The sequence below is a fragment of the Anomaloglossus baeobatrachus genome, chromosome 7 (genome assembly GCF_048569485.1).
Source record: "Anomaloglossus baeobatrachus isolate aAnoBae1 chromosome 7, aAnoBae1.hap1, whole genome shotgun sequence".
NCBI lineage: Eukaryota > Metazoa > Chordata > Amphibia > Anura > Aromobatidae > Anomaloglossus > Anomaloglossus baeobatrachus.
This window is the reverse complement of record NC_134359.1, coordinates 43,155,236-43,171,769: the sequence shown is the minus strand read 5'-3', so window position 1 is coordinate 43,171,769 and position 16,534 is coordinate 43,155,236. Positions and strand designations below refer to the sequence as shown.

Below are 16,534 nucleotides of genomic sequence, written 5' to 3'. Positions count from 1 at the left end.
ACGCCAAATACTATGTTTTCACCATTTTCTAGTACACACTTAATTATATTTATTGTATTTTATTTTTCTCTTTGTAAGTGATGGTTAAAATAAGTCCATTTTTTTTTTCCTTCTTTCCTTCAGCATCAGCCGGGGAATGTGGTGTTATGGCTACCGGAGAATCTATTGGAAAATGGGAGGTCAAAGACTGTAAAACGTTTAAAGCTCTGACGATATGCAAAAACAGAATCGGCGCAGCAAAAGAGGAGACTCCAAAAACCCCTCCCACCACGTGCCCTGACGGCTGGAATTCTGGAGCCGACCTATATTGCTACAAAGTATGATCTAATTGAAATTATGATGAAATGTTTTTACGCTAAGGGGTACTTTGCACGCTGCGACATCGCTAGCCGATTGTAGCGATGCCGAGCGCGATAGTCCCCGTCGCAGATGCGATATCTTGTGATGGCTGCCGTAACGAACATTATTGCTACAGCAGCTTCACACTCACGTACCTGCCCTGCGACGTCGCTCTGGCCGGCGACCCGCCTCCTTCCTAAGGGGGCGGGATGTGCGGCGTCACAGTGACGTCACACGGCAGGCGTCCAATAGAAGCGGAGGGGCGGAGATGAGCGGGACATAAACATCCCGCCCACCTCCTTCCTTCCACATAGCCGGTGGACGCAGGTAAGGAGATGTTCCTCGCTCCTACGGCTTCACATACAGCGATGTGTGCTGCCGCAGGAACGAGGAACAACATCGTATCTCCTATTGGTGTGACATTATGAAAATGACCGACGATACACAGATCACCGATTTACGACGCTTTTGCGATCGTTTATCGGCGCATCTAGGCTTTACACGTTGCAACGTCGTTACCGGCGCCGGATGTGCGTCACTTTCGATTTGACACCGACTATATCGCAGTAGCAATGTCGCAACGTGCAAAGTACCCCTAAATTGTAGAACATACAGAACATTGTAGAACACTGAAAACATCTTGGACCTGATGAAACTGTTGTACTTACTCTGATAATCCATGTCAGAATGCTGACACAGCCTGATTGATCGCTTCCTCCTCCTCTGCTGTTGCTGATATCTCGCACTGCTCAGTACAAGCCGCTGCGGTCGGTCAGGGTGGAAGAGCCAAGACTGAATACATTTGGACTCGTTCGCTCTCGCTCTTCCATTGGGTTCATTGATGATATGATTTATACACCATGGATTTTTTAAGCAAGTACAACAGCCTCATCAAGTCTGACAGACCTATTAATAATGTTTTCTGTCTGTAATGTAAAATCTTGTGATAGATCCTCTTTCAAGGTATGGAACCATGGTCAACGTTGGGCAAATTAAAAATCCTTCTGGCTAGCCCCCGTGGAGTGTCAGCAGAATAAATGCACCATGTAACCACCTGTGTTTTTGCCCGCGGAGATGCCACATGACTGATGATATGGAGCAGAAAGGGGCACTGCTCCTGGCATGATGATTACATACTTGCTTATATTTTGCTGATGGGGAGGGGGGTGGGGGGGGGGGGCAGTGGTAAATTTTGTTGTTTTTAAATTTAGTTTGGTGACTGTAACAATTTCACCAATCCCATAGAAAAAAAAAATGATATATTTCTTTGTCGCTCCATTGGGAGACCCAGACAATTGGGTGTATAGCTATTGCCTCTGGAGGCCACACAAAGTATTACACTTAAAAGTGTAAGGCCCCTCCCCTTCTGGCTATACACCCCCAGTGGGATCACTGGCTCACCAGTTTTGTGCTTTGTGCGAAGGAGGCAACACATCCACGCATAGCTCCACTTTTTAGTCAGCAGCAGCTGCTGACTATGTCGGATGGAAGAAAAGAGGACACATATAGTGTCCCCAGCATGCTCCCTTCTCACCCCACTGTATGTCGGAGGTGTTTGTAAGGTTGAGGTACCCATTGCGGGTACGGCGGCAGGAGCCCACATGCTGATTCCTTCCCCATCCCTTTTTACAGGGCTCTGGGTGAAGTGGGATTTACCGGTCTCCAGGCACTGAGACCGTGCTCCATCTACAGCCCCTGGAGAAGATGCTGGATGGAGCGGAGTACATCAGGGACATGGCCCTGCTTCCTCAAGGTACTCTGTGTCCCCGTGCATTTGGCGCTCACACCGCAGCATGCTGGGTGTTGTAGTGCGCCGGGGGACATCAGCGCTGCGGCGCCTGTGCCATGGCCTCATTCAGCTTTGCTGAAGCAGGCTCACTTATGGGAATTGGTCGCGCCGGCCGCTGGGACTGCGGCGCAGCTGGCACTTGTAGTGCGCCGGGGACTTCAGCGCGGCCTGCGCTTTTACGGCGGCCGCGCTGATAACTCGAGTCCCCGGCTTTTGCGGCCTGCTTCCGTTCGTTCCCGCCCCCAGACCTGCCAGTCAGGAGAGGGGCGGGACACTGGCCACTTCCAGGAATCGCTCGCGCCGGCCGCTGGCAGCGGCGCGGCTGGCACTTGTGGTGCGCCGGGGACTTCAGCGCGGCCCGCGCTTTTACGGCGGCCGCGCTGATAACTAGAGTCCCCGGCTTTTGCGGCCTGCTTCCGTTCGTTCCCGCCCCCAGACCTGCCAGTCAGGAGAGGGGCGGGACGCTGGCCACTTCTATGAATCGGTCGCGCCGGCCGCTGGAACTGCGGCGCGGCTGGCACTTGTGGTGCGCCGGGGACTTCAGCGCGGCCCGCGCTTTTACGGCGGCCGCGCTGTTAACTCGAGTCCCCGGCTTCTGGGCCTAGTCTCCCTTCGTTACCGCCCACAGCCCTGACAGTCAGGGTAGGGGCGTGACGCTGCATAGAGCAGAGCTGAGAGCTGGAGTATGTTTTGCATACTCCACCCCTCTCACTGTGTGCACTGTGAATCCGGATTCCCGCACTTTCTCAGGCACGCCCACGGCTTCCTTCTCTACAGGGACACCGGCAGCCATTAGTGTCAGTTTCTGTACGATACAGAGACAAGTGTGGAGACCCTGGCATTCTGATAGTCACACAATCGCTGTAACAGGCGTTAAGCAGCACCTGTGGTGCTAACCCCACTAATGCAGAAGTGCACTTATAGATATGCTTGTACTATATACATTGCACTGTTTGCTCGCACGTTGTATATACCCTCCTGGATTATGCGGAGGAGTTATCAGCATATTCTCTGTGTAAAACAAAGGTGCAGAACCACATGTTTTTCTATACAGCTGGTACAGCATGTACGGCTATACGGCCGGCAGGTTACATAGACTCCCATTGTATGCACTAATGGCCAGGGGATGAGGACGGTGTCTGCAGTATTTACTGACAGATTTTCTGAGACTATGGCTATGATACTAGAAGCCTAGCAGTCCGGACATGTCTCTCACAATATGGGCACTGTTGAATCATTGATCCATGGCCCCCCTCAGTGTGAATAACTAACAGCTCCGGGAATGTCACACGCATCCCAGAGTCACGGCTCTGCACGGACGTCAGTCCCAGACAGCCTAAGTGGGCTCGCTATGAGCGGCCTCGGTTTCATCAGGGTCCTAACAGAAGGACTCGCTGTGTAATGAGGCGGAAGTAGCGGCTCAGGATTCTGATCCTGAGACCGCTCTCAATCTGGATACACCTGATTGTGACGCCATAGTAAATAATCTTATAGCGTCCATCTATAGAATGTGGGTTATTTCTCACAGCTCCTCCAGTGGAGGAGTCAGCTTCACGTATTTTTCTGGACCACTCTGCCTTCAGAGAGGCAGTCCAGGAACACCACGCTTATCCAGATATGCGCTTCTCCAAACGGCTTAGGATACACGTTATCCCTGTCCCCTGACTTGGTCAAGGACTGGACCCAATGTCCCGAGCGGCATCCTCCAATCTCCAGGCTTGTAGCTAGATCCATAGTTGCAGTGGGAGATGGAACTGCAAACTCAAAGATGCCACTGACAGACAGATGGATCTCTGGTCGAAAGCCATCTATGAGGCTGTCGGCGCACCGTTGGCTCCGGCATTCTCTCCCTTGGGGCACTCCAAGCTATTTCAGCTTGTCTTACACAGATTGACACGGTTACACGTACATCTGTGCCGCAGGTGGCATCCTTAACCTCTCAAATGTCTGCATTTGTTTCTTACGCGATTCAGGTTGTCCTGGACTCTGCGAACCGTGCGGCGGTAGCCTCCGCTACTCCGTGTTTTTAAGCAGAGCCTGGTCTGATCGTTAAGTGAATGGAAGGCAGATTCTGCTTCCAAAAAAGGTTGCCTAACCAGTTGCCTTTTTCTGCTGACCGACTGTTTGGTGAGCGTTGGATGTAACCATCAAACAGTCCAGGGGTAAGGATTCATCCTTTCCTCAGCCCGGACACAACAAACCCCAACAGAGCAAGAGGCAGTCGGGGTTTTCGGCCTTTTCGAGGCTCGGGCAGGTCCCATTTTTCCTCGTCCAATGTGGACTCAAAAGGATCAGAGGAGCTAAGATTCTTAGCGGGCTCAGTCTCGCCCAAAAAAGCGACAGTCTGAAAACCCGCTTCCAAGGCGGCTTCCTCATGACTTGCGGCCTCGGTCGGTAGCAGGCTCTCCCGCCTTGGCGATATTTAGCTGCCATAGGTCAATGACCATTGAGTGTGAGACATTCTGTCTCACGGGTACAGGATAGAGCTCACTTCTCGTCCTCCAACTCGATTCTTCAGAATTTCTCCACCTCCCGGCCGGGCCGCTGCTCTTCTGCAAACAGGGTGCACTCTACAGGCAGAAAGAGTGATGACCCCCGTTCCTCTTCAGGAACAAGGTCACGGTTTTTACCCCAAATTCTTTGCGGTGCCTATAACAACGGGCCGTTCCGTCCCGTTCTGGATCTAAAAATGCTCAGCAAGCTCGTGGACACCAGGCGGTTCCGGATGGAATCCCTCCGCCATGTCATCGCCTCAAGGTCCCAAGGATATTTCCTAGCATCATTAGGCATCAAGGATGCTTATCCACACGTGCCGATTGATCCAGAGCACTAGCGTTTCTACGCTTCGTTATAGGAGACGAACACCCTCTGTTCGTAGCTCTACCTTCCGGCTAGCGACAGTCCAACTGGTCTTCGCCAAGGTCAGGGCAGCAGTAGTCACAGTCCTGCACTCTCAGGGTCACTCTGTGGTCCCGTATTTAGACGATCTACTTGTCAAGGCACTCTCTTAGGAAACATGCCAACACTGCCCGAACGTTGCGCTGGAGACTCTCTAGAGTTTTGGGTGGATCATCAACTTTTTAAAGTCAGATCCGACCCCGACCCTATCGATAACATATCTAGGCATAGAGTTTCTTACTCTCTCAGCGATAGTGAAGCTGCCGCTAGACAAACAGCATTCACTACGGGCTGCAAGCTCTTCTTTAAGAACCAGTCGCACACATTGAGACGCCTCATGCACTTCCTACGTAAGATGGTAGCAATGGAGGCAGTTCCTTTCGCGCAGTTTTACTGCGTCCACTACAATGGGACATTCTCCGCCAATGGGACGAGGAGTCGACGTCCCTCAACAGAGTCGTCGTTCTTTCTCAGGCGGCCAAGGAATCTCTACGGTGGTGGCTTCTTCTCACCTCTTGGTCAAAAAGAAGGTCCTTCCTATCCCCGTCCTGGGCGATAGTTACGACAGACGCGAGTCTATCAGGGTGGGGAGCAGTTTTTCTCCACTACAGCGCTCAGGGTACGTGGACTCAGCAAGAGTCCACTCTTCAGATCAATGTTCTTGAACACAGAGCAGTGTATCTTGCCCTACAATCCTTCCAACAGCGGCTGGAAAGCAAGCATATCCGACTTCAGTCGGACAGCTCCACAGCGGTGGCATACATCAACCACCAAGGTAGAACGCGCAACCGGCAAGCCTTCCAGGAAGTCCGGCAGGTTCTGATGTGGGTGGAAGACACGGCATCCACCATATCCACAATTCACATCCCAAGTGTGGAAACTAGGAAGCTGACTTCCTAAGTCGCTGAGGTGTGGCCGAAAGAGTATGGTCTCCTCACCCGGACGGGTTTCAGGAGATCTGGCGCCGCTGACAGAGGCCGGACGTCGATCTAATGGCGTCACGGCACAACAACAATGTGCCAGCTTCATGGCACGGTTTCACAATCATCGAGCTCTGGCGGCAAACGCCTTAGTTCAGCATTGGTCGCAGTTCCAGCTACCTTAGGTGCCACCTCTGGCATTGTTGCCCAGAGTACTGCGCTAGATCAAGACCGACTGCGGCCGCGCCATCCTCGTCGCTACAAATTGGCCGAGGATGTTGTGGTACTCGGTTCTGTGGTGCCTCACGGTAGGCTAACCGGGGGCACTACCAGACCAATCAGACTGGCTGTCTCAAGGGCCATTCTTCCATTTGAATTCTACGGCCCTCAACCGGATGGTGTGGCATTGAGTCCTGGAACCTAGTGTCGTCAGGATTACCTCAGGACGTGGTTGCCACCATGAGACAGGCTAGCATACCAACGTCCGCCAAGATTGACCACAGGACGTGGAAGATGTTCTTATCTCGGTGCTCGGCGCAGGGTGTTTCTCCCTGGCCGGTTGCATCGTCTATGTTTCCTTCCTTCCTGCAATCTAGGTAGGAAAATGGGTTGTCGCTCAGTTCCCTTTAGGGACAAGTCTCAGCGCTATCTGTATTTTTCAGAAACGACGACTTCCTCAGGTACGCACGTTCCTACGGGGAGTTTGTCTTCTCAGCACTCCGTACAAGCGGCCGTTAGAGCCCTGAGATCTGAACAAGGTTCTAATTGCTCTCCAGATGCCGCCTTTCGAGCCTTTGAAGGATGTCTCCCTTCCCGTTTTTCACGGGAAGTGGCCTTCTAGTAACGGTCTCGTCTCTTAGGAGAGTTTCCGAGCTAGCAACGCTCTCATACAAACTCCCTTCCTGGTCCTTCACCAGGACAGGGTAGTTCTGCGTCCGGTTCCGGAATTTCTCCCTAAGGTGGTATCCCATTTTCATATCAATCAGGATATCACCTCACCTTCTTTGTGTCCTCGTCCAGTCCATCAATTTCAAAAAGATTTGCATCTGTTGGTTCTGGTGAGAGCACTCAGGTTCTACTTCCCGCATGGCGCTCCTGCGCCACCCGGATGCACTCTTTGTCCTTGTCGCGGGTCGGCGTAAACAGTCGCAAGCTTCCAGATCCACCCTTGCTCGGGGGCTCGAGGAACCAATTCTTGAAACCTACAGTTCTACTGGGCTTCTGGTTCTCTCAAGGCCGAAGGCCCATTCTACCAGAGCCGTGGGTGCATCCTGGGCATTACGGCACCAGGCTACGGCTCAGCAGGTGTGTCAGGCACCCACCTGGTCGAGTCTACTTACTTTTACCAAGCATTATCAGATGCATACCTACGCTTCGGCAGACGCCAGCCTAGGTAGATAAGTCATTCAGGCGGCGGTTGGCCACCTGTAGGAGAGGGCCGTTTGACGGCCCTATCATGAGGTATTCTTTTACCCACCCAGGGATTGCTTTTGGACATCCCAATTGTCTGGGTCTCCCAATGGAGCGACAAAGAAGAAGGGAATTTTGTTTACTTACCGTAAATTCCTTTTCTTCTAGCTCCAATTGGGAGACCCAGCACCCGCCCTGTTTTCTCGGGGTTTTTCTGTTTTTTCGGGTACACATGTTGTTCATGTGGTATGGTTCAGTTCTCCGATGTTTCCTCGGATTGAATTGGTCTTTAAACCAGTTATTGGCTTTCCTCCTTCTTGCTTTGGCACTAAAACTGGTGAGCCAGTGATCCCACTGGGGGTGTATAGCCAGAAGGGGAGGGGCCTTACACTTTTAAGTGTAATACTTTGTGTGGCCTCCAGAGGCAATAGCTATACACCCAATTGTCTGGGTCTCCCAATTGGAGCTAGAAGAAAAGGAATTTACGGTAAGTAAACAAAATTCCCTTCTTTTTTTTTTCCCTTGGTATCTTGACATTATTTTGCTTTTTATTGTGCAGCTTTTTCATAAAGAGAGGCTTCTGAAGCAGAGGACGTGGGAAGAGTCCGAGGGAATCTGTGAAGAGTTTGGCGGCCACCTCGTCGGTTTCTCACATATGGACGACCTGAACAACTTTAATTCATTCCTGAAAAATGAGTTGAGGTATGTCTTATGTTACCTATAAAACACAGAATATATATACTGTGTGTGTGTGTATAGATAGATCTAGCTATAATACGCGTTAACAAAAAATTATTTTGCACATAAGTCACAAACTAAACAAACAGAAATGTAATTATTAAAGCTAGAAAAAAGTAAAGTTATATAACTATTTCACATCATATATTCCACAGCGCAGATATGCAACACAAATTAACTAAATGATTATCAAAGTAATGTGAAGTACATTATCTTGAAATCCTTATTCGAGAGCCATCATATTACCTCACACATAAGCTTCTTATACTGAGAATGTCCTTTGTTCCTATAGCAACCAATCACAGCTGCTATTATAATAGAAGCAGAGTTGCGATTGGTTGCGTTACGCCATTTGATAACTTTAGCTTCAAACGGAACCTAAAGACTCATCTGTTCAGAAATGCCTATAACCTTCAATGACCTCACTGCTTCACCACCGTGCGGAGCTGCCGCCCCACCACCGTGCGGAGCTGCCGCCCCACCACCGTGCGGAGCTGCCGCCCCACCACCGTGCGGAGCTGCCGCCCCACCACCGTGCGGAGCTGCCGCCCCACCACCGTGCGGAGCTGCCGCCCCACCACCGTGCGGAGCTGCCGCCCCACCACCGTGCGGAGCTGCCGCCCCACCACCGTGCGGAGCTGCCGCCCCACCACCGTGCGGAGCTGCCGCCCCACCACCGTGCGGAGCTGCCGCCCCACCACCGTGCGGAGCTGCCGCCCCACCTACACCCCACCTACTGTCTCCTCCCCAAAATCCTTTAGGATGTAAGCCCGCAAGGGCAGGGCCCTCTTCCCCCTGTGCTAGTCTGTCTATTGTAACGTGTACATGTATTCTGTATGTAACCCCCTCATGTACAGCACCATGGAATCAATGGTGCTCTATAAATAAACAATAATAATAATAATAATAATAACTATCACGGGTAACTGTCAAAACAGCCAATATATTACCTCAAACATCCAAACAGTTTGTGTGTGTGCCTTTCTGTGTGTGTGCCTTTCTGTGTGTGTGCCTTTCTGTGTGTGTGCCTTTCTGTGTGTGTGCCTTTCTGTGTGTGTGCCTTTCCGTGTGTGTGCCTTTCCGTGTGTGTGCCTTTCCGTGTGTGTGCCTTTCCGTGTGTGTGCCTTTCCGTGTGTGTGCCTTTCCGTGTGTGTGCCTTTCTGTGTGTGTGTGTGTGTGTGTGTGTGTGCCTTTCTGTGTGCGTGTGTGTGTGTGTGCCTGTGTGTGTGTGTGCCTGTGTGTGTGTGTGCCTGTGTGTGTGTGCCTTTCTGTGTGTGCCTGTGTGTGTGTGCCTTTCTGTGTGTGCCTGTGTGTGTGTGTGCCTTTCTGTGTGTGTGTGTGTGTGTGTGTGTGTGTGTGCCTTTGTGTGTGTGTGTGTGTGTGTGTGTGCCTTTGTGTGTGTGTGTGCCTTTGTGTGTGTGTGTGTGTGTGCCTTTGTGTGTGTGTGCCTGTGTGTGTGTGTGCCTGTGTGTGTGTGTGCCTGTGTGTGTGTGTGCCTTTCTGTGTGTGCCTGTGTGTGTGTGTGTGCCTTTCTGTGTGTGTGTGTGTGTGTGTGTGTGTGTGTGTGTGTGCCTTTGTGTGTGTGTGTGCCTTTGTGTGTGTGTGTGTGTGTGCCTTTGTGTGTGTGTGTGTGTGCCTTTGTGTGTGTGTGTGCCTTTGTGTGTGTGTGTGCCTTTCTGTGTGTGTGTGCCTTTCTGTGTGTGTGCCTTTCTGTGTGTGTGTGTTTGTGTGTGCCTTTCTGTGTGTGTGTGTGTGTTTGTGTGTGTGTGTGTGTGTGTGTGCCTTTCTGTGTGTGTGTGCCTGTGTGTGTGTGTGTGCGCCTTTCTGTGTGTGTGTGCGCCTTTCTGTGTGTGTGTGTGCGCCTTTCTGTGTGTGTGTATGCGCCTTTCTGTGTATGTGTGTGCGCCTTTCTTTGTGTGTATGTGCCTTTCTTTCTGTGTGCCTTTCTTTCTGTGTGTGCGTGTCTTTCTTTCTGTGTGTGTGTGTGTGTGTGTGTGTGTGTGTGTCTCTGTGTGTGTTATTTCCCTGCTCCATTGACTTTAATGGAGGCAGTTTTTTTTGGCGAATAACTGTAAAGCGCGAGGTTAAATTTTCCTGTCAAAGCATAGTCTATGACGTTCCCTGAGTCACGTGGTATCTGTGCAACATTTTGTGATTGTAAATATGCCGGTGTGGATTCTTTTAGCGTACATACACACATACATACACATGAGGAGGCCAGGCCATATGAAAAGTAATAGGTTCTTGTTTAAAAGAATTTTTCTTATAAAGGACAACCCATTATTATGATATCCAGATATACTTTGTACAGGGAGGTCCACTACTTTCCCTTGAGCCGGAGTGAAGAATTGCTAACCAGAACCATTTCTTAATATGTACCACATTGGCATCATTTATCTTAATGGCCGGCGTGTAACACCCATTCTCCTACAGCCACACACCTTTATTATTATACCCCTTAGGCCCCTTTCACACGTCAGTGATTCTGGTACGTTTGTGCTTTTTTTTAAACGTACCAGAATCACGGACATACGCAGACACATTATAATGAATGGGTCTGCTCACACGTCAGTGATTTTTCACTGCACGTGTCTCCGTGCAGCGTACCCGCGTGTGCGTGACTGCTGCACGGAGACATGTCAATTTTTTTTCTGGCATCACTGATGTTCCACGGACCACGCAGTGATGTGGTCTGTGAAACACGTGCCAGAAAAAAACGTGCTTTTAAAATAATAAACATTTTAACTCACCCGGCGTCCAGCGATGTCCTCTGCAGCCCGTTCTCCCTGCCCCTTCTGTGCCGGCTGATTACTGTCGCGCATATTCATTATGCGCGACACAGCCGACCCGGAAGCAGCTGCTGCGGGGGTCAGCGCCGGCCGGATGCTGCACCGCGGGAGCGATCAGCACCATGGACAGCGGGAGCGGGTGCAGGTGAGTGAGTCTCTAAGTGCAATCACGGGCCATGGAGAACGGAGCCCGCATTGCACTTAGACAACCCACGTGTGCCGTGATTTTCGGCACACGCACATGTCCCTGCGTGTGCCGAAAATCACGGCACACGTGGGTTGTCTAAGTGCAATCCGGGCTCCGTTCTCCGTGGCCCGTGATTGCACTTAGAGATTCACTCACCTGCACCCGCTCCCGCTGTCCATGGTGCTGATCGCTCCCGCGACGCAGCATCCGGCCGGCGCTGACCCCCGCAGCAGCTGCCGTGTTTTTCACTGACGTGTGAAACGGGCCTTACCAGAGACTATTTCTTTGTCGCTCCATTGGGAGACCCAGACAATTGGGGTGTATAGGCTATGCCTCCGGAGGCCGCACAAAGTATTACACTTAAAAGTGTTAAGCCCCTCCCCTTCTGCCTATACACCCCCCGTGCTCCCACGGGCTCCTCAGTTTTTTGCTTTGTGCGAAGGAGGTCAGACACGCACAGCACAGCTCCACAGATTGGTCAGCAGCAGCTGCTGACCATGTCGGATGGAAGAAAAGTGGGCCCATATAGAGCCCCCAGCATGCTCCCTTCTCACCCCACTCTTGTCGGTGGTGTTGTAAGGTTGAGGTATCCATTGCGGGTACGGAGGCTGGAGCCCACATGCTGTTTTCCTTCCCCATCCCCCTCAGGGCTCTGGGTGAAGTGGGATCCTATCGGTCTCCAGGCACTGAGACCGTGCTTCATCCACAACTCCTGTGGAGCCTGCTGGATAGGAGCCGGGTATCGTTCAGGGACATGGCCCTGCTACTTGGAGGTACTCTGTATCCCTGTGGGGACAGCGCACAGCAACACTCCAGCTTTGCTGGGTGTGCTAGTGCACCGGGGACCACGGCGCTGACCGGGTTAATGTGCCATTACACACTCAGCGTTGCTGAGTGTGTTTATGTATAGGGACTGCCGCACTGACCGCCGCGGCCATGGAAACACTGCGGCGCGGCTGGGACTTGTAGTGCGCCGGGGACTTTCACGCCGGCCGCGCTTTTACGGCGGCCGCGTTTATTACTAGAGTCCCCGGCTTTTTGCGGCCTAGTTTCCTTTCCTCCCGCCCACAGCCCTGACAGGCAGGGGAAGGGCGGGACGCTGCACAGAACGAGCAGCACTGAGGGCTGGAGCATGCTTTGCATACTCCACCCCTCTCACTGTGCACAGTGCGGGCACCAGTTCCCGCTCTTTCTGGGTCACGCCCATGGCTCCCTCCTCTCCTCAGGACGCCGGCAGCCATTCCTGTCAGCTCCTCGGACGCTGCAGAGGGGGACAAAGTCTGGGAGACCCAGGCAGGGACTCTGGTGGCCTCACAACCGCTTTAGGCGGGTGGTAAGCAGCACCTGTGGTGCTAGCCCCATTGTGCAGTAGTGTAACATTATATGTTTATGGTATATATGTTTTACACTGTATGGTGCACAGTTGATTTCTGGCTATATACCCTATTGTGTTACTCAGGGAAGATAATAGCATGGCGCCCACGAAAGGCAGGGGTGCCAAAACACAGGCTTATTATGTTGCCTGCGCCGCATGTACGACCCCACTACCGGCAGGTTCCACTGACCCTCATTGTGTGCACTGTTCGGCCCCTGTGGCACTTACTCAGCCGGAGCCTCTGCTAAGAGGGGCCCAGGGGGAGCCACCTGCTAACACTGTTCAGGTGACGGGGACGGAGTTTGCAAAACTCTCTGAGACTATGGCTAAGATACTAGAAGCCTTGCAGTCCAGGCCGGTATCTCAGCACAGGGACTCTGTTGAATCTTTGTTCCCTGGCCCACCTCAGCTGGACCAACAATGTCCTCCCGGGGTATCTCATGGATCCCAGGCTGAGGGTTCTGACACAGACCCCAGCCCCAGACCGACTAAGCGAGCTCGCTTAGATTTTCCCTCGACATCATCATATTGTGCAGGGTCTCAGAGGGGGGAATCTCTGGTTGATGATGCGGAGACAGCTGATCAGGATTCTGATCCTGAGGCCGCTCTCAATCTTGATACTCCGGACGGGGACGCCATAGTGAACGACCTTATTGCGTCCATCAATCGTATGTTGGATATTTCTCCCTCAGCTCCTCCGGTGGAGGAGTCAGCTTCTCAGCAGGAGAAATTCCGTTTCAGGTTTCCCAAGCGTACACCGAGTATGTTTCTGGACTACTCTGATTTCAGAGAGGCAGTCCAGAATCACCATGCTTGTCCAGATAAGCGTTTTTCTAAGCGCCTTAAGGATACACGTTATCCTTTTCCCCCTGACGTGGTCAAAAGTTGGGCTCAGTGTCCCAAAGTGGATCCTCCAATCTCCAGACTGGCAGCTAGATCCATACTTGCAGTGGAAGATGGGGCTTCACTCAAAGATGCCACTGACAGGCAGATGGAACTCTGGTTGAAATCCATCTATGAAGCTATCGGCGCTTCTTTTGCTCCAGCGTTCGCAGCCGTATGGGCGCTACAAGCTATCTCAGCAGGTGAAGCGCAAATTGACGCAGCCACACGCACGTCCGCGCCACAGGTGGCGTCCATAACCACTCAGACGTCGGCATTTGCGTCTTACGCTATTAATGCTGTCCTGGACTCTGCGAGCCGTACGGCGGTTGCAGCCGCCAATTCGGTGGTACTCCGCAGGGCCTTGTGGCTACGGGAATGGAAGGCAGATTCTGTTTCCAAAAAGCGCTTAACCAGTTTGTCAATTTCTGGCGACCGATTGTTTGGCGAGCGTTTGGATGAAATCATCAAACAATCCAAGGGAAAGGATACATCCTTACCCCAGCCCAAACCGAACATACCCCAACAGAGGAAGGGGCAGTCGAGGTTTCGGTCCTTTCGGGGCGCGGGCAGGTCCCAATTCTCCTCGTCCAAAAGGCCTCAGAAAGATCAAAGGAACTCTGACGCATGGCGGTCTAAGTCACGTCCTAAAAAGGCCACCGGAGGTGCCGCTACCAAAGCGGCTTCCTCATGACTTTCGGCCTCCTCACTCCGCATCTTCGGTCGGTGGCAGGCTCTCCCGCTTTTGCGACGCCTGGCTGCCACGGGTAAAAGACCGTTGGGTGAGAGACATTCTGTCTCACGGTTACAAGATAGAGTTCACCTCTCGTCCCCCGACTCGATTCTTCAGGTCATCCCCGCCTCCCGAGCGAGCCGAGGCTCTTCTGCAGGCGCTGGGCACTCTGAAGGCAGAAGGAGTGGTGGTCCCTGTTCCTCTTCAGCAACAGGGCCACGGTTTTTACTCCAACTTGTTTGTGGTCCCAAAGAAGGACGGGTCTTTCCGTCCTGTCCTGAACCTGAAACTTCTCAACAAACACGTAACGACCAGGCGGTTCCGGATGGAATCCCTCCGCTCCGTCATCGCCTCAATGTCCCAAGGAGATTTCCTTGCATCGATCGATATCAAAGATGCTTATCTCCACGTACCGATTGCTCCAGAGCACCAGCGCTTCTTGCGCTTCGCCATAGAAAACGAACACCTGCAGTTCGTGGCACTGCCGTTCGGCCTGGCAACAGCCCCACGGGTTTTCACCAAGGTTATGGCTACTGTAGTAGCGGTCCTCCACTCTCAGGGTCACTCGGTGATCCCTTACTTGGACGATCTCCTGATCAAGGCACCCTCTCAAGAGGCATGCCAACACAGCCTCGACGCTACCCTGGAGACTCTCCAGAGTTTCGGGTGGATCATCAATTTTCCAAAGTCAAATCTGACACCGGCCCAATCGCTCACATACCTTGGCATGGAGTTTCATACTCTCTCAGCGATAGTGAAGCTTCCGCTGATCAAGCAGCGGTCACTACAGACAGGGGTACAATCTCTCCTTCAAGGCCAGTCACACCCCTTGAGGCGCCTCATGCACTTCCTGGGGAAGATGGTGGCAGCAATGGAGGCAGTTCCTTTCGCGCAGTTTCACCTGCGTCCTCTTCAATGGGACATCCTACGCAAATGGGACAGGAAGCCGACGTCCCTCGACAGGAACGTCTCCCTCTCTCAGGCGACCAAAGCTTCCCTTCGGTGGTGGCTTCTTCCCACTTCATTATCGAAGGGGAAATCCTTCCTACCCCCATCCTGGGAGGTGGTCACGACGGACGCGAGTCTGTCAGGGTGGGGAGCGGTTTTTCTCCACCACAGGGCTCAGGGTACGTGGACCCAGCAAGAGTCCTCGCTTCAGATCAATGTTCTGGAAATACGGGCAGTGTATCTTGCCCTGAAAGCGTTCCAGCAGTGGCTGGAAGGCAAGCAGATCAGAATTAAGTCGGACAATTCCACAGCGGTGGCATACATCAACCACCAAGGCGGCACACGCAGTCGGCAAGCCTTCCAGGAAGTCCGGCGGATTTTGATGTGGGTGGAAGCCACGGCCTCCACCATCTCTGCAGTTCACATTCCAGGCGTGGAAAACTGGGAAGCAGATTATCTCAGTCGCCAGGGCATGGACGCAGGGGAATGGTCCCTTCACCCGGACGTGTTTCAGGAGATCTGTTGCCGCTGGGGGGTGCCGGACGTCGACCTCATGGCGTCCCGGCACAACAACAAGGTACCGACGTTCATGGCACGGTCTCAAGATCCCAGAGCTCTGGCGGCAGACGCCTTAGTTCAGGATTGGTCGCAGTTTCAGCTCCCTTATGTGTTTCCTCCGCTGGCACCGTTGCCCAGAGTGTTACGCAAGATCAGGGCCGACTGCCGCCGCGTCATCCTCGTCGCTCCAGACTGGCCGAGGCGGTCGTGGTACCCGGATCTGTGGCATCTCACGGTCGGCCAACCGTGGGCACTACCAGACCGACCAGACTTGCTATCTCAAGGGCCGTTTTTCCATCTGAATTCTGCGGCCCTCAACCTGACTGTGTGGCCATTGAGTCCTGGATCCTAGCGTCTTCAGGGTTATCTCAAGACGTCATTGCCACTATGAGACAGGCTAGGAAACCAACGTCCGCCAAGATCTACCACAGGACGTGGAAAATTTTCCTGTCGTGGTGCTCTGCTCAGGGTTTTTCTCCCTGGCCTTTTGCCTTGCCCACTTTTCTGTCCTTCCTTCAATCCGGATTGGAAAAGGGTTTGTCGCTCGGCTCCCTTAAGGGACAAGTCTCAGCGCTCTCTGTGTTTTTCCAGAAGCGCCTAGCCAGACTTCCACAGGTACGCACGTTCCTGCAGGGGGTTTGTCACATCGTTCCTCCTTACAAGCGGCCGTTAGAACCCTGGGATCTGAACAGGGTGCTGCTGGTTCTTCAGAAACCACCATTCGAGCCAATGAGAGATATTTCTCTCTCACGCCTTTCGCAGAAAGTGGTTTTTCTAGTAGCAGTCACTTCACTTCGGAGAGTGTCTGAGCTAGCAGCGCTGTCATGCAAAGCCCCTTTCCTGGTTTTTCACCAGGACAAGGTGGTTCTGCGTCCGGTTCCGGAATTTCTCCCTAAGGTGGTATCCCCCTTTCATCTCAATCAGGATATCTCCTTACCTTCTTTTTGTCCTCATCCAGTTCACCAATG

General features: G+C 52.6%; 1 protein-coding gene across 1 annotated transcript in view; it reads left to right on the top strand.

Moving 5' to 3' along the window:
- The window catches only part of LY75 (lymphocyte antigen 75), a 153,689-nt gene that overhangs the window by 83,316 nt on the left and 53,839 nt on the right, over positions 1-16,534 (top strand). The window contains 2 exon segments of the mRNA XM_075317259.1: positions 124-317; positions 7,916-8,058. Coding sequence (XP_075173374.1) covers positions 124-317; positions 7,916-8,058 — 337 coding nt within the window.